The sequence below is a fragment of the Myxocyprinus asiaticus genome, chromosome 30 (genome assembly GCF_019703515.2).
Source record: "Myxocyprinus asiaticus isolate MX2 ecotype Aquarium Trade chromosome 30, UBuf_Myxa_2, whole genome shotgun sequence".
Lineage (NCBI taxonomy): Eukaryota > Metazoa > Chordata > Actinopteri > Cypriniformes > Catostomidae > Myxocyprinus > Myxocyprinus asiaticus.
The window spans coordinates 29870095-29892575 of NC_059373.1; the positions used below are offsets into that span (position 1 = coordinate 29870095).

General features: G+C 37.6%; 1 protein-coding gene across 1 annotated transcript in view; it reads left to right on the plus strand.

Moving 5' to 3' along the window:
* Positions 1–18613, plus strand: part of LOC127421276 (visinin-like protein 1) — a 37256-nt gene extending 18643 nt beyond the window's left edge. The window contains exons 2-4 of the mRNA XM_051664176.1: positions 12774–12949; positions 16602–16817; positions 17276–18613. Of these exons, the coding sequence (XP_051520136.1) occupies positions 12788–12949; positions 16602–16817; positions 17276–17473 (576 nt within the window). The 5' untranslated portion in view covers positions 12774–12787 and the 3' untranslated portion in view covers positions 17474–18613. The remainder of the gene's footprint in view (positions 1–12773; positions 12950–16601; positions 16818–17275) is intronic.
* The last annotated feature ends 3868 nt before the right edge of the window (positions 18614–22481 follow it).

Below are 22481 nucleotides of genomic sequence, written 5' to 3' on the forward strand. Positions count from 1 at the left end.
GAAAGAAAGTCATACACATCTGGGATGGCATGAGGGAGAGTAAAAGAGAAACATTTTCATTTTTGGGTGAACTTTTCCTTTAAGGTGAACTGATGTCACATTGTAAAACAATAGCACAAAAAGAAACCGAAGAAAGGATCCATCCCTGTCATAGCTTCTAAACTGTTGTCATTTGCAGAATTTTGTGCCACAGGGGTTGTGAAATCTTCCTGGTCCGTTACCAGGACAACCAATTATTCACCAGTGGTACCATTCCAGGGTTTTGATAAAGCACACTTGTAACATGCCACTTTTGTCCACCATAAAAGGGCAGGAACATTGTTGTGCAAAGGCTAGCATCCTTACAGGGTACTTAAAGGACCCTCTCCATTCAGTTCAGTGGCGCTCAATCGGATGTGTGTTTTATGTTGGTCTGTGTGTGTGTGTACATGTGTGGATCCTGATTCACCTTTATAATTTAAGAAATTTCTTCTTAGATTATTATTATTTTTATTTTTATTTTTATTTTTTTGCTTTTTACCCATATTATTTGCTAAATATTCTATCATAACTGAAAATATCTATAAACAATTGATATGCTTATCAGATGTTTATATAATTCTTGAGAGTGATACCCTATTTACTTTATTAATATACATTCCTTATCTTATTGTATATAATTAATAACAAAAATCAGTCCCTGCCTTACTTTAGGATATTAACAATATCAAAAAAGTCAAATGAGCTCTGATTACCATTCCTTGTTGATTGGCTCAGTTCCTTCCTGGATGTTATTAATAGAAAATTAATTAATGTTTAAAAAAATTATATAAAGAAAAGGGGCATTAGGGTGATGGGACAATGCCACAAGAATTGTTAAAGGAGGGAGGCAAGCTTCCATTTATCCTTGTGTTGTGATTGACAGGATTAGATGAACAAGCTCCTCCCGAACTTCCGTTTAGAACTCCATTTGTTTAACTGACAGCTACTTCATTGCATTTGATCTATTATGTGTGACTATATAGATAGAACACAGCTTCTGTTGGCCCCCATTTCATTTAGCTGTCAAAGAGAGTTAAGAGAGAAAGGGTAAAAGCGAGGATGGAAAACGATGGAATAGGTGGCAAACCCACAGCAGAGAAAGATGCTCAGGCAAGGAACTCATAGAGATGCCACATTGGTTGACAGAAAGAAGGTCCCCTATTAACAAGACCAGTTCAGACCAGCAATAATTTATATTGGTTTTGTGCTGGTCTAGCTGGAGGACAAATGTAGCCATATGTGACGAGGAGGAGGGCATGTCCGGGCCATGAGGGTGCACGCCTGGTGCTGAGTTGCCCCAATCAGCGGGAGAGAGAGATAGGAAGGAGCCGGGGACGCCAGAGAGAGAGAGAGAGAGAGAGAGAGAGAGAGAGACGTGGCAGTGTGTGCGTGTGTGTGACTACAAGTCAGCGTGAAGCAGTGTGTTATTGTGTGCGACTGAAAAGTGCAACAATAAATGTCTATGTGTACTGTTCAACCAGGTCCCAGCTTCCTCCTTCCCACACAACAATGAACCCTGTTACACCATACTTTTCACTGGAAGTAGTTCGCTGGTGAGGCTGGTCAACCAGCATTAACTTTTTGTGATGCTTGTGGACCAAGGAAGTCTTGCTTCTTAAGTTAGTTAAGAAGAATGGTGGGGACAACAGCATCTATTGATGGTCAACCAGTACACCAGCATGTAAAACATAATATATGTTGGTCAACCAGCATTCTAGCAACCCATGCTGATGAACTTGTACTGTAATTCACGAGTTTGCCTGCCCATATAATCTATGAGTAGCCTAGGAAAGGATGAAGTATGTGGCTTACTGTCCGCTATAAGGACAGGGTCGAGGATGAGGCTTGACTCAAGCTCTAAGCCCTCCAGTGGTTACAGCAGAAAAAGGTGAAGGTTCTGGAGTGGCCATCACAGACTCCTGACCTTAATATCATCAAGCCATTCTGGGGAGATCTCAAACGTGTGGTTCATGCAAGATGACCAAAGACTTTGCATGACCTGGAGGCATTTTGCCAAGACGAATGGGCAGCTATACCACCTGCAAGAATTTGGGGCCTCATAGACAACTATTACAAAAGACTGCACGCTGTCATTGATGCTAAAGGGGGTAATACACATTATTAAGAACTAATGGTATGCAGACTTTGGAACAGGGGTCATTTCATTTTTTTCTTTGTTGCCATGTTTTGTTTTATGATTGTGCCATTCTGTTATAACTTACAGTTGAATATGAATCCCATAAGAAATAAAAGAAATGTGTTTTGCCTGCTCACTCATGTTTTCTTTAAAAATGGTACATATATTACCAATTCTCCAAGGGTATGCAAACTTTTGAGCACAACTGTATGCAGGTCAACCAGCAAACCAGCATCCCATTATGGTTTAACTAGTACACCAGCATGCAAAACACAACATATGCTGGTCAACCAGCCCCCAGCATCCAACGCTGAGGATCAGCACACCATCATCCCTCGCTGGGGACCAGCATGCAAAACACAACATATTCTGGTGACTTGAAGTGCTGTTTTTTTAACAGGGTTGCCATCTCCATTATGATGTAATGGGTTGTATGTGTTTCTTAAACTTCATTTACATCTAGAAATATCACAACTATTCTTTCATCTCTCGATTCCTTCTGCCATTTCTATGTCTCAATTTTGAAAGAGTGTGCTGCGCAAAGGGTCAATGGGGTGAATAAAGTCTGTAAAAGACTCAAATTGAGTCATCTCTTCTTTTCTCATACAATTTCTGACAGTTGCCCGCACAATGTCCAAGCCTAGAAAAAAAAATTCATTTTCCCTCCTGGGATCCTTTTAAGCACTATCTTTGTGTGTGTGTGTGTGTGTGTGTGTGTGTGTGTGTGTGTGTGTGCGGTGTGGCGGAATTAATCCACTGCCAATGTCCCTGAGTCCAGCACATCTCGCCTCCCAGAGTTTTCATCTCATTTGGTGGCTCTTAAAAGGCACGCTCACAGTCTGATGTGGCTGGAATATAAAAGACATCAGCAGTGACCACAGAGGCAATCATTGTTCATCGATCTATCTGAGTGACAATGGAGAACTGTTGAAAGAGAGAAAGTGATGGGAAGAGGCCATGAAACAATGCCACAAAAGACATTCACTCACATTTCTTGCTGGCTGGGACGTAGCATCTATAGACTTTCTGTAAAAAAATAAAAATAATAACTGAGAAGTATGTGTTACAAGGATTCTTGACTTTTTAAAGTCAAAATGAAACCAAAATGGACCCTATTTTATTCTTAAATACAGGAAATCTTAATTCTTGGGCTTATTGTACCATGATTCATTAGAGCACGTTGTTCCAAAGAAAACAATGTTTGTCTATTTTAGAGGGCGACCAACAGCATATATCGGATTTACGATTAATCTGGGCCGATTGTTGTGTTTTTCAACTATCAGCTATCGGAAAAAAATCAACACTGATAGTTTATGATAGTTATTTTTGGTTTAATTTCTCCGTGGACGTCACTGGAGGGTTCTACAGCCTAAACCTTGGTTCTACAGAATAGTACCTTGCCCTAACCAGACGCAACACCGCGACACGATAAAAGGTATCTTTTCCATGTTAATCAGAGTTTTTGTCCTAACCAGCCACAACACACAACGAGCGACAGCGACATGGCTTTCTATTTTTGGAATAGTTTCTATATCTGTGATGTTGCGCCAGGCAGCGCAATCAACAAATTGGTCTAAAAGTATTCTTATTACAGTATATTAAAGCTGGCATCTCTCTAGCAGGTTCACAACAACTTGATTTTGGCCAGGGGTGTCACACACCTACCGAATGTTGTGCTTGAGTTCTCGTTCTCTTCAGCCAGAGCTCTGTCACACACACCGGTTCAGAATGGCAGTGGGGAGACACACCGGCTCATTCTGACTTTCTCTCCGCTTCCCTGTCAGGTGGAGATCGGCGAAATAACAACAGGAGTGCCACGTTCACATAAACAATTGTAACAGGCTGAATAAGGATGCGATTCATAATGTAACTTTGCCCTGTGTATGTGTGTGATTGTGTATTCATCCCCTTGGGGCTTGCCGTAGAAAGCGTTACAGAGCTTATGTGAGAAAATTAGTTGCGTACAATAAACGATATGCTCTGTCTGTAATTGCTCTGTTTTCTACATTTTATTGTCAATTGTCCTCATTAAGTGTATTAATATTGCAGTGTCGCGTAGCACCTGATGTGGGCAGACAGATTGTTTGTTGCTGGAAACTTACGGCATTGCGTCTGGTTAGGACAAGGTATAACGGCACTCTCTAGAGCTTAAATAAAAACAATCACTTGCTGCATCCGAAACCGCATACTGTCACAGTATGTACTGTATTTGATAAAGGACACACATATCTGCCACCAAAACAGTATGTTCTTTTAGGTATGCATGCAAGAAATATGAATAGATTTCGGACATACTTCATATGGGGACGTGGGCATTGACCTGTGACCCGCATATATGACACAATAACAATAACCACCAAAATTATCTGCTCTGGTTTTGTTAAACAAGCACCATGTAAGCACAAGGAACAATTGTCTTGGTATATGTAGCACTTACAGTTGAGAAGAGCCGTCTGACTCACGGTTCACTGCCGTTCTTTGAAATCCAGCGTTTTGTATGTGACGTCGCCTCAGCTCCCAAGGGATATGGGATCGTTAAGTGTCCAGTTGATCCACACTTCAGAATCTCACCAGAAATAGTAGGTCATCTGGGTATTTCTTGCTTACCGCTTCATTAATACTGTGGATTCGGACATACTGCTCCATTGGCATACTGTTTTTGGCATACTATATAGTAGAGAAGTATGGATATTCGGACACAGCAACTGACTCCCGTGGAGTTTGTTGTGCAACGTGACTAGGCTATGCAGAAAGACAGACGCTTTTGAAGTAGATTTAAAACATCGAAAAAAGCCAAGGTATTTATAGAGTCAAAGGTTACTATTGCATATAGTCATGGTACAATAAATCAGTAATTTAAGACAACTAAAGGTGGTATGATAATTGATTTGGTTATAACTAATTGCTGCACGGGAATACTGCATTGCCGACAAAGGGGAGGGGACGCTAACATTAGCTGTTCGAATGGTTAGAACAATGTTTCAAAGTCAAGAATGTAAACTGCTTACATTTCCTCTTAACTTGCCATTTTGAATAAAAAATAGTCACTTATAAATTCGTGCAGATCCGTCGATTTTTATTCCGGGGTGGCGGGTGTCCAGTTTGTTCCAGTCAGGTTATAAACATGAGCACTCCAAAGAGGTTTTGTTGCTAAGTAGATTAATAACTTAATCATCAGTAATAAATCAATTTCATGTTGATGGCAAACTTATGTGAAAATGCTTTTGTTTTTGTGTGAGTTTATGTGAGTTTTTGCTTTTGCTCAGCTGTTCTTTTGCTTAAGAATATCAAGCGTGAGCACAGAACTTTGCTTGAATGCACTTTCACGTGCACAGGAACAGTTTGAGAGTTTCTCATTTTATAGTTTTTTAACTATAAAGTTTTCCAAACTTTTCTCCATTCTGACAAAATAAACTTTTGTTCAAACTTCCTTTGTTTTGCCGTAGTTATGTTCAAAAGAAACGGAGCATAGTCAAATATATACATCAGAAAAATAAATTTGATGTTCATGTGATGGCACATGGATATATAACATACAATTTTCTAAATTACATTTAAAAGACAAGACTTGAGTTTCATTCATTTCAGATGGCAAAGGCTTTGAAGAAGGTGCCAGTCTGGGCAGTCGGGAAGATCGGGAGAATTCCCGCTGGGCCGGTCAAAAATTGGGCCGGTTAGGTCCGCATGTTGATTGACAAACTTTCATCATATGTCGCATAACAATTGCCAACACTCCGTAACATCCGGTATTTAAAGGATCAGAATTGCGTTCCGTATTATAGCAGAGGCAGTCTGTATTTTATCATCTCACACCCAAACAAATGAGAGAGTAGCATGTGAGAGACGAAACTGATGTTGCGCCGCTTCACTTGACAGCGCGGGAAGGATCACGGAAGATCCATCGAGAACAGATAGGCTACTAATAGTTGAATGGATGATCGTACTTCAGGTAGCCTACAAGATCATCACAAGTTTAATACTGACTGCAGTCTCACAATCTCAATCAATTAATCTCTGAAATCCTCTTCTCTAGCAGTGCAGAATGATAATAAAATTATTTTTTGTCACAAAATAACAGAAATGAATACAGATGCAACAGCACGACACGGTACGAAAATAATGGGATTTTACAGCTCTCAAAAGATTAAACTCAAGGAAACAAACTGCACAGAGTGCCTTCAATGTTGCATAATGCGATAAAACCCTCTTAAAGAGACAGTAACCATTTTGCCTTTGTCCTGAACATTTACATTCCAAGTAAAAGAAAAGTACAAATGTGTTATTTTTAGTCTTTTATTTCACTCTTATCATTGTAAAATGGCACCTTTTTGAATGTAAAAATGTAAAAACAATCACTCAACCTTCATTGTTTCACTGGATCTGTTGCTATTTTAATTATCTAAAATACAAAGCACTGACCATTTAAAGTGTGAGCCTGTACATCTTGAAAGAGTTATAAACATTTACAGTTCAATAGTGTTATTATGTGCCTAGATAGTCTTTAAAATAAACTTAGTTTACCCAAAAATTAAATTTCTCTCATCATTAACTGGGATGGCACCCTCATGCCATCCCAGATGTGTAAGACTTTCTGTCTTCTGCTGAACACAAATTAAGCTTTTTAGAAGAATTTCTCAGTTCTGTTGGTCCTTTCAATGCAAGTGAATTGTGACCAGAACTCAGAAGGTACAAAAATCTCATAAATGCAGCATAAACGTAATCCATACAACTCCAGTGGTTTAATCTATGTCTTCAGAAGCGATATGATAGGTGTGGGTGAGAAACAGATCAATATTTAAGTTTTGTTTTTTTTACTATAAATTCTCCTCTCTGCCCAGTAGGTGGCGATATGCTTATGTAAATCACCAAAAACAGAAGAAGAACTCTTAAGAGAGAAGAGTGCTTATGAAAGTGAAAGTGGAGATTTATAGTAAAAAATGACTTAATTATTGATCTGTTTCTCACCGCTTCTCATTTACTTGCATTGAATCGACCAACAGTTCTTCTAAACATCTTCATTCATGTTCTGCAAAAGAAAGTCATACACATCTGGGATGGCATGAGGGTGAGGAAATTATCAAATATCCCTTAAACTTTCACTTCTTTTTACAACAATGTCTTATGACAAAGTGAAAATCTTAGTGAATGCCGTTAATCAGGATTAATGAATCGCGATTAATCGGCAAACGGCCTGTTTCCCCACCTTCATTATCGTACCGGCAAAATCCATTATCTGTCGACCTCTAGTTTATTTATCTTTCTTCAGAGTGTAATAACTTGCTTTGCTTCTAAAATGTGCAGGCCATGCAGGATGTTGATTAATATTTATCAAAAGCAAAATAGCTATTAAGAGACTGTTTGTAGGCTACTGTTGTAGGTAATCCAGCCTTTCCAAAATCTTCAATGCAGTAATTTAATAATAATAAAGATTAGGGAAATAATAGCAAATAACAATATAATTAAAAGAGAAGCACTGCAGTTTTTTTTTTTTTTTCGGCACTCAGACAACTCAGATTGTCCATACAACAAAACATTATCATAAAATTTAGCAGATAAAGGGAAAGGCTGAAGCCAGTGCTTATTATACCTTCTCTTTCTAACCTTATACAATTATACAATCTTTTGATCTTATTTAATTATCCTAATTTACAGACCTTTTAACAATTCAAAATTAAAGAGCAAGGTGACTATTTAACAGTACCTTAACAGCATCAACTTAATAATTAATTAATACAACAATATTTACCACATATAGGCCTATAACTTCACTTAAGCAACTTTGTACTTTAATACATTTCAACTTCATTAATAATTAACAATCCAGGACACACTTTGAACACCTCTTTCTAAACAATATTGTAAATTAATTAATTGTTTTACACAACTTTAACTCACATCCAAGCTTATTCCACAATTCCACCCCCTTTATTGAAATTTGTTTTTTAATTCAGTCCTAACTCTGTAATGTACATAATCCCAAATTATGATGACTCTGTCTCTTAACCAACCTTTTTTGTAAATTTTTTGGTAATAAACAATTATTAGCTTTATACATACTCTGAACTATTTTATATTCTACAAGGTTATTAAATTTTAATGTCTGTCATTTTACAAATTAACGATTTGATGGTTCTCTATTACTACTTCTACAAATAATTTTTAGGGATTACATTGGGATATGTCGAGATGCTCTTGAGGGTGAACTTGACCTACATCCTGGTCAGCATCTTGATTCTTAGGTAGAGGATCTGATAAATATGGCCTCATTCCTGGGACAAAATTTTCCCCCTTTTTAAAATTGTCTGCAGACTTGAATTCAGGGTCCATTCATGGTTACATTCTGGTATGAAACTATCACTATCAAATCAATTCCTGATGGATACAATCAGAGTTTACCTTGTTAAATATACTGTACAGTTTCACTCAGATCTACGGCATTATTACTGAAGTATAATGGTCTGCGAATGTTGACTTTAAGTCTATATAGCCTACATATATGGGCATTTGACTTGAAATAAACTTCAGAGGAACTATGTTGAATTTCTTTAAGAGAACTCAATGTTTAATGGCTTAAAATTAGCAGATAAAAAGAAACTATTATTTTAGAGCAATCATATTTCGGTTTGGGAATCTAATGTTAATCGTGTAGCCCTGTCTGGCTGCCCTTTAAAAGTGGCTTTTTCGCTGAATACCGAGCGACCTCTGTGGCAGTTGCGTGTTTCAAGTGACTAAAACATGATGCATTAATCTGCAAATCCTCACTGATAAGCATCACTTCTGTTCAAGGAAAAGGGAAATTGCACAGCGACAGCTACATCTTTACAATGTCTCCCTCGTTTCTTAACTCAGTACCTCTAGGCTAAACTCTTGCAGTCGTCATAATCCTACAGGAGCCAAGAAAAAAAGGAACCATTTGTTGATAAGCAGTGATGTCTTCTCTGGTGGCAAATGAAGCGGGAACTGACTCATCGACCAAAAACTCAGGAGATATTATATTCCACTGCAAACAACTGGGAAAACACTCTGCAGACTCATTATTTCTGAACACAAACCAATTAGAAGATTTAAAGTTTTTTGGCGTACTTCTGTATTTGTTCATTCATTTTATGACTGTATGCTTGTCTGAGGTTTTCTGCAACACTGGCTCTCCTGAGGCATTAATCTGGCTCTGTCTAATGCTCAGGATAGGGCTTGGACACCAAACACAGCTGGTCTCAGAGTTTTCCCCTATAAAAGGCCCCCTCTATCCTTGATCTCTCTCTTTAACACTTTCCTCATCTTCTTTCAGACCTCAAAGTCTCCACATCTATCATTAATTGATCTTCAACTCTAGGAGGTCTTTACCTCCGTCCTCTCCATTTCACTTAGTGTACACCTTGATGGCCTCATTGTGAGATATGAAGTCAGACACTGAATGAGAGATCTTCTCATACTGGAGATCTTGAAGGAAACATGTTTTCCAAAAATGGTGTTATATTCCGAATAAAAAAAAATGGTGTTATATTCTGGAAGATTCAATCTGATGGTCTTAATGTTTGTCTAAAAGTTTCAATAAAAGTGATGTAGGAGTCCTTGCTTATGTGATTTTATGAAATTTGTGGCAAAATGTCAGCACAGCTGTGTTTTTTTATTTTATTTAGTTGTTTGTTTGTTTTACTTGTTGCTGTTACATTTCCCAGGAAACCACACGACTTGCTCACAAGTTCCAAAGCAATATAGGTATAGATTAACCTTCATAACTCTCTCCAACAATGTTGCTTTCCAAATTGAATTCTTTTTATTTCTTGCAGGCTCAAAGAGGGTTCTGAAGTAATGATTGTCAGATTTTGTTTCCTCTTGTACACTGGCTCTTTGAACAGTCAGTGATTTAACAAAGGTCAATCTGATCATAAAAATGCGGTCACACAAGAATTTAAGCATGCAAAATGAATGTACCTCGGACAACACAATCACTATCAATGTACAAGTGGCTGCTGGCACTGGCAATGACGATGACGATGAAGTGAAGAACCCAAGTGCAATTTTATTAACAAATGTGAAATACAAAAACCCCAACTACAAACGTGAATGAAACATAAACATGAACTTGACTTAAACTTGACTTAAACTTGACTTAAACTTGACTTGACATTGCATAACACGTTACCAAACACACAATACCTAACAAAAGACAATGGAATACATGAGGGCTTAAATACTAGGACATGGAAGAACACATGACAATGAAAACCAATGAACAAACAGAACTGATAACAGGATAACAAAACAATGAACCAATGAAAACAAGACACATGAACATGGAGGGAAAATAGGACATCACATGACTAGGGACACATGACATTAAACAGGAAATAAACTTCCAAAATAAAAGACATGAAATACATGAACACACATTAAACATTACAATCGAAACTACGCAGAGAAAGACGAGACTTTGCGTTTTCGCTCTCCCACATTCACATGCGTATGAAAGGAGCTCAGAGTGTAGTGTGACCTCATGTCAAAGTGTTAGCGTTCTCTTTTCATTTACTCACCCTCATGTCTTTCCAAACCCATATGACTTTATTTCTGCCATGGAACAAAAAAGGAAAATGAGTGTTATTCATGAGAATGTTAGCCTTAGTCACCATTCACTTTCATTGTATGGAAAAAAAGATGCATTTTGCTTAATATCTCATTTTGCTTTCTTATAAAAGCATCTGATACATGAATAAATGTAAATGTCCTTTTGTGTTTCATGAAAGAAAGAAAAATGTCATATGGGTTTAGGCGAATGTTGCCAGCCCGTTCAGTTCATTAACCACTTAGATCTTTAATTAAACCTTGCTTTCTAAAGTTAACTAATCAGAAAGATGCCCAGATTAGCAGAGTGCCGCAAGACCACAGAATTCCAAACAAGGTCAGAGACAGAAAGGGAGTGAAATAGAACAAGAGAGAGTGAGAGAGAGGAGATGAATACTCACCTCTGATTAGTCATCATGATCCCACTAAAACGACTTTCCGTCAGGGGGAGAAAATAGCGCTGTGGGCGACTGGGTCTCAGAACATCTCATATGAGTGCTTCTGCATAGCTGCTGCTGTATTCCGTCATCACGAGCCCTTCGTCAACTATTTAGACCTGTTACATATTTAATGTACGTTAATAATACAAGAGCAGAGATAATGACTCCTTAAAGGAGGGCCTCATTTGTCATTCGTGCACCCAAATATATCTATTTTCAAAGCCCAGGGCAGTTTAGATTTGGTTTAATATATCTCTGATTCTGCCACAGGCAAACGTGTTATAAGCCATAATGTCATGACAAAGTGTAAAACCCCAAAAGAAAAGATGCCCACAGCTGCCAACAGAAGCCATAAAACAGACATTTTTATTTCAAGAAGATGTTTGTGTTTCTTGCAATCGTGGCAACAAAAAATTCAACCCCATTCTGCCAAATTACTGACAATCAATTCAAATGTATTTACCTTTCCCTGTGGTGTTACTGATAGTGTGTTACGTGAGCAATCTTTGAGAAATGGGTTCTGGTCTCATGGATACCAGAAAGTAATCACGTTCATGGTGGGTGCAATTTGGAGGTTCCATTTTCCCTCTAACATTACATTTTACTCACTAACAGTTAGGTTTAGGGTTGAGGTTTGAGTTAGGTAGTAGAGTTAATAAAATCAACCCGATCTCATGAAAAGTCGTACATAATTTACAAGGTGACTATTTCGTGTGATGTCGCACAATTTTATTTGCATAAACTCGTACGACTTCATCACATGCAAATTCCCAGATGTCTAATTTGGAAGCGCAAGTTTCGCGCACGAGGCGTTAAGGAAACACTTATTAAAATTATGCCCTTACCCAAACCCTTTATCTAAACTTAACCAATCAGTAGAGTGTGTAAACATGATAGGAAGCTGTTGTGTGTGAAAGAAGCAAGTAATTGTTGCGTATTAGATGGAAACGATGTCCAGCGACGTCATTGGCTGTAATGAAAGTCACAGGAATTCAGTGCAGTCGCACGATATCATAGAAATTAGCCAAATTTAGAAAAGTCGTACGAATCCTGACGATTTCGCTGTGAGAGTGTGTTGAATTAATTATGTATTGCTGCTGAATGGATTCATTTACAAGTAAAACTGCAACTTGCTTTTAGTGCCACTCTGTGGAAATTTCACCCTCAAACTGTTCAGCAACACTTCCAGCCACTGGAGGGCAGTGGTTACAATTTTGGGAAGCATGGACCGATTTTAAAGCAGATTTTTTTACCTCCTGTCTTGGAATTCACAGGGTGCGTTTCATTCCGAAGGGCTCATACCTATTCCCTTATTCCTTTGAAGAGTTTACTCTTCAGGGTGAGAGCTTCAGAGAGTTGAATGGTGTAGGGCTGATAGATATTGGTCATTTGGAATGCACTTCCATGTAATCTGTCCAAGTCAAAAAGTCGCTGTTACTGTCACACAAGGCTGATGCTATTTAACATCACTTGCACCTAATTAGTAAAAATGTATACATGATTTTGTCTTACTTTTAACCTCTTTTTAACCTTATATGTATTGATTACTTCTGCCAGTGTATAAAGCCTGTCGGGATTTCTTTATGGGTTTTGACTGCCCGCTTTATCCACAGAGAGGCATAGAAAGATGGGGAAACACAACAGCAAGCTTGCTCCTGAGGTGCTAGATGACCTGACCAAGAGCACAGAGTTCAATGAGGCAGAGCTGAAGCAGTGGTATAAGGGATTCCTGAAGGACTGCCCATCTGGCATCCTCAATCTGGAAGAGTTCCAGCAACTCTATGTAAAGGTGAGGATTGTTTATACACATTATAAGTGCTCAATTTTCTCATAAATGCCTAACAGGACTCTGAAGTGCATGAAAGAAAGTATAAAATAATCCTAAAGGTTCACACAGGACATGCTATTGCATTCGCCGTCTCTGTTTTGGAATAGTTTTTCAATGTAAGACACCCTGTCAAATTAAAAGAACTTTTGAAAAGAAACAAGATACCTGCATTCTGTTCCATTTGTTGTGCTGCACCCAGCTTTTTACACAAGAATGTAATCTGTGAACTAGAGATAGACCGATATATCGGTTTTACAGATTAATTTGTGCTGATAGTTGCTTTTTGGAGCTGTAGTTATTGGCAAAAATCTATGCCGATTGTTGCCGATATATATTTTTTTATTATTCTTTCGTGTTTCTCTGTGGCCGGCACTGAAGGATTGCACTGTTTGAACGGCTTGGTTCTACAGCATAACAGTGGCCTCTAGAGGTGAAATAAAAACAATCACTGACATCACGTGGGCATTTGCTGTATCTTAGGCTGTGTCTCATTTGGAAGGCTGCGTCCTCCGGAGGTTGCATTTCTCGGCCACATAGGTCATCGAGGCTGTCTCGTTTCATAAAAGCGAGTAGGACACTTCGAATGCAGCCTTCGAATGCGACCTTCTTTCACGTGAATTTGGAGGATGCATGATGTGTATCCTTCGTGGGCACTCACGACCCACAATTCTTTGCTTCAACTGAAATGTCTAAAAAAATAATGCCAATTTGCTCGAAATATGATGTTCAAATGCAAGTAATGTTAATTCCCAAGTTGAAGTACCTCAGTAGATGGGTGCAGAGTATATAATATTTATTATTATGTTAATATATAATTAAAATAAAGTATTAGACTAAAACTACACCTGTAAAATCTATTTCATTTCTCTTTACATCATTATAACTCTCCTAAAATTTACTTCATATATTCCCTTCTAAAGGGACTTTGTTACCGTCTCACTCGAAGCGCTCGCGCTTGTTAAAGAGTGGCGTGCTGTCATAGCAACCATGTTATGTTCCATTTTCGTTTGTCCTACAAAGGCCATCTCGTTTAAACGAGATTTGTTTAAAGGAGGACGCTCGGTATACTGCAGCCTTCAAAGGACGCGTCCTACCTAGCACACAGCCTTCGAAACGAGACACAGCCTAAATCTTTCATCATTGACAATATCCATCCACATTTTTATCCTCACTTCAGTGCATGTCTTGTTATTTGATCAGATAATCAAGTGTTCTAAATTTATAAAGCGAGGGCATGCAAAGAATAATGTGACTATATGGAAAGTGCCCTGTCAGCACATAGATTGTATGCATAAATTGTTATCTTGTAAATAATGATAAACCTTATTCCTCATTAAACACCCACACACACACATATACACATACATATTCTGTATATACACTACCGGTCAAATGTTTTGAAACACTTACTCATTCTTTATTATATATATATATATATATATATATATATATATATATATATATATATATATTTATTTTATTTTTTTTTTCACATTTTAGAATAGTAAAGTCATTAAAACTATGGAATAACATAAATGGAACTATGGGAATTATGTTGTGACTAAACAAAATCCAAAATAAATCAAAACTATGTTATATTTTAGCATCTTCAAAGTAGTCACCCTTTGCCTAGAATTTGCAGACATGTACTCTTGACATTTTCTCGACCAACTTCTTGAGGTATCACCCTGGGATGCTTTTTAAACAGTATTGAAGGAGTTCCCATCTATGTTGGGCACTTATTGGCTGCTTTTCTTTATTATTTGGTCCAAGTCATCCATTTCAAAAACTTTTTTTTTAAATAAAATTTTAGTTTTATAATGAAATAAATTAATATGGTGGCACAGTTATATTTTTGTCTACAAAACTAATTTCAAACATTTAAGCATACGCCTTCAGATCAAAAGATATTTAAGATCATGAGAAACAATTCAGTCAAGTGTTTCAAAACTTTTGACCGGTAGTATATATATATATATATATATATATATATACACACAACCCTTCATCTGGTGAATATAAGCTATAAATAGCTTAATTTGGTTAACACTTTTTAATACCAAGTCTCTGTCATTTCAAAATAAGAGTCCCCAGTGTTTTGCGGGGTGGTTTATAGTTAAAAGTCCTGCGTTATACACTAGATCTGATTTGTTTCTGATTATTACTGAGATTTTAGTTGAACAAACTACATCTTGGATTTTATAAGTTTGTGACTCTTGTAGACTCTAGGTCTGTGCCCATCTTAGTAAGGAAAGACTAAGAATTTTTTTAACATTATCTAAATTGATTTTAAAAACTATTGGCAGATTAATAGTTATTGGCCTATTCCACCACCTTAGTTATCGGTATCCACAAAATCCACTATCAGTCGACCTCTAGTGTAAAGGCCCATAATGTCAAAGTTCGGTTGAAGAAAGGGCAAGGACTCGTAGAAAGGTGAGATGATGGGTTTTATTTAATAAATAAATAAAAGAAAAAAAAGAAACAAAACAAAATGAAACAACCCCGATGGAAAAAAATCCAATGGGGATTGGAAAGAAAACGAGGAGGGAAATCAGGAATGCAGGTGAAGCAAATGATTTAATAATGAGGTAACAAGGGGATGGGATCAGGACGAGAGAAGGGAGAGCACATGGCAAACAACTTAACAAGAACCATGTGCTCACAACAAACCAGACAGAAAGAGAACATGGCTATGAAGCCATCATTAGCAATGTGTTCAAACAAAAAGACAAGACATGGAGCATGAGTGTCCGGATCCTGACTCAGAAACAAGACCGAACCAGACCGAAGAGTCAGGATCCAGACACCATGCTCTGTACATGAGACACAGACTAGACAGAAGAGCACACGGCCAGGAAAACAACCAAAGTGTGCACTCACACAGAGATATAGAACATACGTGTCAGGATCCTGTCACCACAATAAACCTGACTGACAAAGGTAACAGGTTCCTGACATTATCCTCTCAAAAGGGATGCCTCTTGGCATCCCAAAGGGAAACATCAAACATGAAACAAGACCAAACACAGACACAAAAAACAAACTAAAACAGGCTGGAAACACAGACCAGGGTGCAACAGACAGAACCAGCCAAGGGAGGGAGGGAGGGAGGGTGGGGGAACCAACAGAGGCAGCACTAAGTAAGGGGCGGGGTCTGGTGGCCTCGGAAGAGGGTCAAGTTTGGGGGCGGGGTCCGGTGGCTGGGGATGAGGCAATAGGTAGGGGGTGGGGTCTGGCGGCCTGGAAGGAGGGTACAGGTCAGTGGAGGGGTCCGGCAGCCTGGGATGAGGGTCAAGGTAGGAGGTGGGATCTGGTGGCCAAGGAGGAAGCCCGAGGGAGGGGGCGGAGTCCGGTGACCTGGGAGGTGGCTGGAGGAAACAAGTGGGGACAAGATCACAGACTAGGCAGAAGAGCACACGGCCAGAAACACAACCATGCTCACACAGAGACATACAACATACGTGTCAGGATCCTGTCACCACAATAAACCTGACTGACAAAGGTGATAGGATCCTGACACATAAGACTTCTATTAATTTGTAGTTGGGTTACCAGTAAACCAGCAGTTTAAAGACCTGCGGTTTTACTGAGACTCTTTTGTGTCTTTCAGTTCTTTCCTTATGGCGACGCTTCCAAATTCGCCCAACATGCCTTCCGAACATTTGACAAGAATGGCGATGGTACAATTGACTTCAGGGAGTTCATCTGTGCCCTGTCCATCACTTCTAGGGGAAGTTTTGAGCAAAAACTCAACTGGGCCTTCAACATGTACGACCTGGATGGAGATGGCAAGATCACGCGTATGGAGATGCTGGAGATCATTGAGGTGAGGGATTCAGAGTTTGTTTGGGGAATAATTAAAGGAATAGTAATAGTAATTTTCAAAATTTTCTCATTCATATCATTCTGAACCCATATGATTTTCTTTCTTATGCGAATGATAAAAGGAAACATTTATAGAATATCGCGGTTCATCTTTTCCATACAACAGCAGTTGATTGAGACTCAGTTTAACGCTTAAAAAGGACCCAAAAGTATCATAAAAGTAGTCCATGCGACTTTTGTATCATATTCCAAATCTTCTGAAGGCATCCAATTTTGGTAAGAAACCCAGTATTTTAAGTAATTTTCCATGAAAATCTTCCTGTAGTTCTTTATATGAAAAGTTTTGTGTGAAATATTATTTTAAAATACTTCCATTTGTACTTGATTTAGGAGTCAGAAAATCTGAAGTTTCTTTCTTTTTCTTGCTCTGTGTCCACCTCATCCTTTTGGAATCTCTAGGCAATCTACAAGATGGTTGGCACAGTGATCATGATGCGTATGAATGAGGATGGGCTGACCCCACAGCAGCGTGTGGATAAAATCTTCAGCAAGATGGACAAGGACCACAATGATGAAATCACGCTGGAGGAGTTCAAAGAGGCGGCCAAGAGTGACCCATCCATTGTGCTTTTACTGCAGTGTGATATGCAGAAGTAAGAAAGGAGAGAAAGAGAGCAAGTGGGGTTGGGGGTGTTTAGGAAGGGGAGTTGAACCATGTACAGACTTCTAGAGAGATTTAGGTAATAGGTGATGAGAGAAATGTACATAACGTTGATTATAAGTTAGAATCCATGAATTTGGGGAACATGGTCTTGAAGGGTAGGATAGAAATGGCCAAGTAGCTAAAGGAATTTGGAATAATTAGTGCAAGTAAGTCAAGCAAGACATTCACTCACTGCAAGAGATTTTTTTTATCCTGTGTCATCGGGCAAACCGTTTCACTTGTTATACCATTCTGGATGCGCTCCAGTTCTAGAGAGAGTCAAGTTAAAAAGTCAGAAAGTTTGAAAGAGGGAATCCTACTGGACCTTCCCACCTCAAAAAGGGCTTTGGCCTCTCAGTCCAGCTTTGAAATATTCGGCAATGTGACCAACAGACAGGCAGGAAGGCATCTATCCCTCTTTTAGGATTTCCACCATAACTTCTCAATTCAAAACAATTTAGTTCTTTATTCAAGGTTGTTTTATGAACACTAAATGAATACAATATTCAGAATTTTAGCTGTTTCCTGTTGAAAGACCAGATAGCACTAGCATGAATTTCCATGTTGGTCCAGACTTGTGTATTAATGCTCATCATTTGGTGCTGGTTAAAATTGCTGGTCAAAATTGCTGGTCAAACAGTATGATCTTTCTAGTGATATTTCTGGTTGACCAAGGAAGTCTTGCTTGTTAAGCTAGTTAAGAAACTTATTGGGGACATAAGCGCACCAGCATCCCATTCTGGGGACCAGCAGGGCACTAATTTGGTCATACAAAAGGCAAAAGATTTTAGCATTTTTAGGCCTCATCACTGTATAAGTAAATGGAATTATAAATAAAAATTAATATATAGGGGAGACTGGGGCTAATTGCCACACTTTTTACTCCACTGAATATTTCTCAGGGTGGGTTTATTTTTTAAATAACATTTCTGCATATCTACATGCCCTATAGTTTTGGCAAAAAAATAAAAAAAAATACCTTTTGTTACAACATGCCCAAATAGTGTTCCCCTGTTAAATGGTTAGTCACACAAAAATGAAAATCCTCTCATGATTTAGTTACCCTTAAGCCATCCCAGATGTTTATGACTTTCCTTCAGCAGAACTGAAGTGAAGATTTTTACAAGCAGATTTCAGCTCAGTTTGTTCATACAATGCATGTAAATGGGTGCCATCAGGCTGCTGGCTGTTTGACGGTCCATAAGGCATATTTAGGCAGCATAAAAATAATCCACACGGCTCCAGTCAATCAATTAATGTCTTCTGAAGCAAATCGATAGGTTTGTGTAAAAATAATTATCAATTGGTTTCTTACACCAACCTATCGATTTGCTTCAGAAGACATTAATTGATCGACTGGAGCCGTGTGGATTATTTTTATGCTGCCTAAATATGCCTTATGGACCGTCAAACAGCCAGCAGCCTGATGGCACCCATTTACATGCATTGTATGAACAAACTGAGCTGAAATCTGCTTATAAATATCTTCACTTCGGTTCTGCTGAAGAAGGAAAGTCATACACATCTGGGATGGCTTGAAGGTAAGTAAAGTTTTCATTTTTGGGTGAACTAACCCTTTAACCCCATCATAACCACCAAAAATATATATATATACATATGCCTTTCTTTAAATCTATAATATTAAGCATTGCAGCAAAATAAAATAAAAAAACAAAACAATTATGAGGCACAAAATGCTTCAAACAATGAAAATGGTAGTGTACAAAAATATTAAAACGTTTTCTTTTTTTTTTGGCCTATAAATATTGTATTAAAAAAACTGTATACATTTATGACATTTAAAACACAGGTTGTGTGACAGCCTGCCCTGATAAAAATGTGACAACCTGACTTACATAAAAAATAAACTTTGTCCTAAGAACACATTTAACCCTTTTGGTTAAAAATCTGCTTTCATCATGTAGTTGACCCTTGCCTGAGCGTATGCCAGTGTGGTTTGATTCTGTTCGCTAAGGAATGGTTTAGCTAAGGAATAGCATTTTAGAGGTAGATACAGAAAGAAATGTGTGTTTGGTTCAGGGTACGACTGAATTCTTTACCACTTTGTCAGTGCCTTCATATACAGTATGGCATTTTTCCCCAACAGACATGTACAAAAATATCACGACTGCTAAGATAAGCCAGTCCAGCAAGTAATATTGTCCCATCAGATGAGTTTAATTGCATTGCCATAATCTCTTAGACACACGGAAAGATAAAGCTTGACTATACCATCACAATACATGTCCGTTTTCTGATTGTTATTGGCCGAGATAAAACCAAAATGCCATGGGTGAGTAGACAGAGCGATTTATCGTATCGGGTCATACCAAGAAGTGAATAGTATCGTTTATTAGATAGACAATGGACAATATGTGTACATTATGACATTTTGTACATATGCCTATACACATGCTTATATGTACTGTACATGTATATGTTTCTCGACCTTAGAACTGCTTAAATAATCTGACACAGCTGCAATCAATGACTTGTGTGCTAAAATGAAAACTATACTGTATGTATGTGGGGTTTTCTGTCTAGGTGTCGAGGAGGGAAACTAATGTGTACATTTTCTTCACTGTAATATGGTGTGAAAGCTTTAGTGTGTGCATGAGTGAGTTCATGTGAAACACAAATGCCTCAACCTTTGTATTAACACTTTCTTATGATCTTCACGCCAGTGCTAGGAGTATTAAACTGCTGTGTTTGTTGTTAACTGGTATGGCTAGTGAACTGTTTTTTTATTTTTTATTATTATTATTATTATTTATGAGAGCTTTCATTAAGTTCAGTCTTGATGAGTTCTTCTCTTTTCTGCCCACTTCTATTTTACAAGCTGTGTATTGTCAATGTTGATTGGACATGTACATGTACCTTTTCTTTCTCTAGTTATATAAGTGGACACAAATGTAAACCAGATGCAGAATGTGTAGTATTTGTCAATGTTACTATGCCGTAATACTTACTAATATGAAAACACTGTTGTAGAGTAGAGGCAATACAGCTTTAGTTTTAGACTACCACCCTGTGGTGAAGGGTTTTAATTAAACACCCATCAACCTTCACCAAGTTAACATGACTGAAATTGCCACTTTCACTCAATTTCACAATATACCACAAGATTGCAATGAGAAGGATCTACTGAAACATTGTGCTACAAATACAATGGCAATGATTAGCTTTAGTTATATGTCTTCATTCAGCTTTATTTAGAAATAGCTATTAAACATATTGGGTAAAGCAATACTCATCACTTTAGACCTGTGGTTCACTTTTGCTGTATACACCTTTTTTAATCACAGTTTCAAGTGATCCCTTCACTCAGCTATAAGCTCAATGTGTCACAATTGCCTTTACACTGATTCATAATCTTGTGAAATATGAGTTGGACTTCCTTTCACATTCATACACCTCAGAGAATGGCAAGCCAAATTGACATTTAATCATTCACAGGAAATCAACAATTACATTTTTACTAGATAAAATGCCAGTCCTTGATATGAGGAATGGAATTACTACTAGTGAAAATGCAGTTACAGATATGAAGAAGTAAAATTTTTACTTGTTGAAATTTTTAATATAAAGAATGTGTATTTCTGCAAGTCATGACGTAATTTTTTATATCAAGAATTCACATTTTTTTACCAGTGCAAATATAATTACTGGTATAAAAAATGTGCACTTTCACTTGTATAATTACATTACTGATATCAAGAATTTGCATTTTAATTAGTGACAAATTTAATTGTTGATATCAACAATTCATGTCCTGCACGATTAAAAGTTAGTTCGGCTTGCAATAGTATCTCTGATCATTGTTACATTTTACATGTGAAAATGCAGTTACAGATATCAAGAATTACAGTTTTTACTAGTAAAAATTAAATTTTTGATATCTAGAATATGTATCATACGAGTGATGACGTCATTATTAAAATGTTAAGAATTTTAATTTTCACTAGTGCAAATATAATTACTGATATCAAGTATCTGCATTTCCACTAGTAGAAAATCCATTACTGATACAAAGAATTGGCAATTTAAATAGTGAAAAATTGTCTTGTTGATATCAACAATTAAAATCCTTCGAATGATTAAAAGTTAATTCAGCTTGCCATACTAGGGGATCATTTGAAGTCTCCGAATATAAAGAATTTAGAACTGCTCCACCGTTACTCAATGTGTGGCCTATTATCTTTCACATTGCCCCTTTTAACTATCTAATGATCCCAGATCAGATTACATAAACTCAGTAATGGTCATGGGTAATGATTATGGGAAGTACAAATAGGACCTTGTTGTGCAATACTGTGATTTGCCAATAAAATAAGACACAATAAAATAAGACACATGCCACTAAATAAGACATGCCACAGCTAAGGTCCAATATCAGATTTTCTGTGCCAAAGATTTTATTTTATTAACATAATATTGGAACATTCAGATGCAACAAGGACCTACATTTGTAAGCAGTTCATTAAAAATCCATTTTGATCAGATTTACATTGACATTACAGGTTGAAAAATGCAAGACCTCATTATTATCATATGCATAACATTTCTGATTATGCCCCCCTCAGCACAATACTGAAAAGGGAGTAATTGTGTCCAATTGTGCAATACAATGCTTTGTGTATGCGCAGTCCATTTCTGTCTAGTTTCTGTTCATTATTTCAATATGGTTAAGCTCCTTGAACAAAGACGAGTAATTATTTTTGTTACATAGAGAATTAAATATGTGGATGTCTACTGAATCGTCACAGACTGTGTGTGTGTGTGTGTGTGGTTTTTTCATTCTTACTAAATAGGTAAATGTACTCTTACACTGTCATCAATTTCTCTTTCTCTGTCTCTGACACACACATTCACGCAAATGTTTAACTTTTTATGCAGACCTGCACAGTATGAGTCACACTGGGGAGGTGATGTCATGATAAATGCTGTTGTCATGGTTGCAGG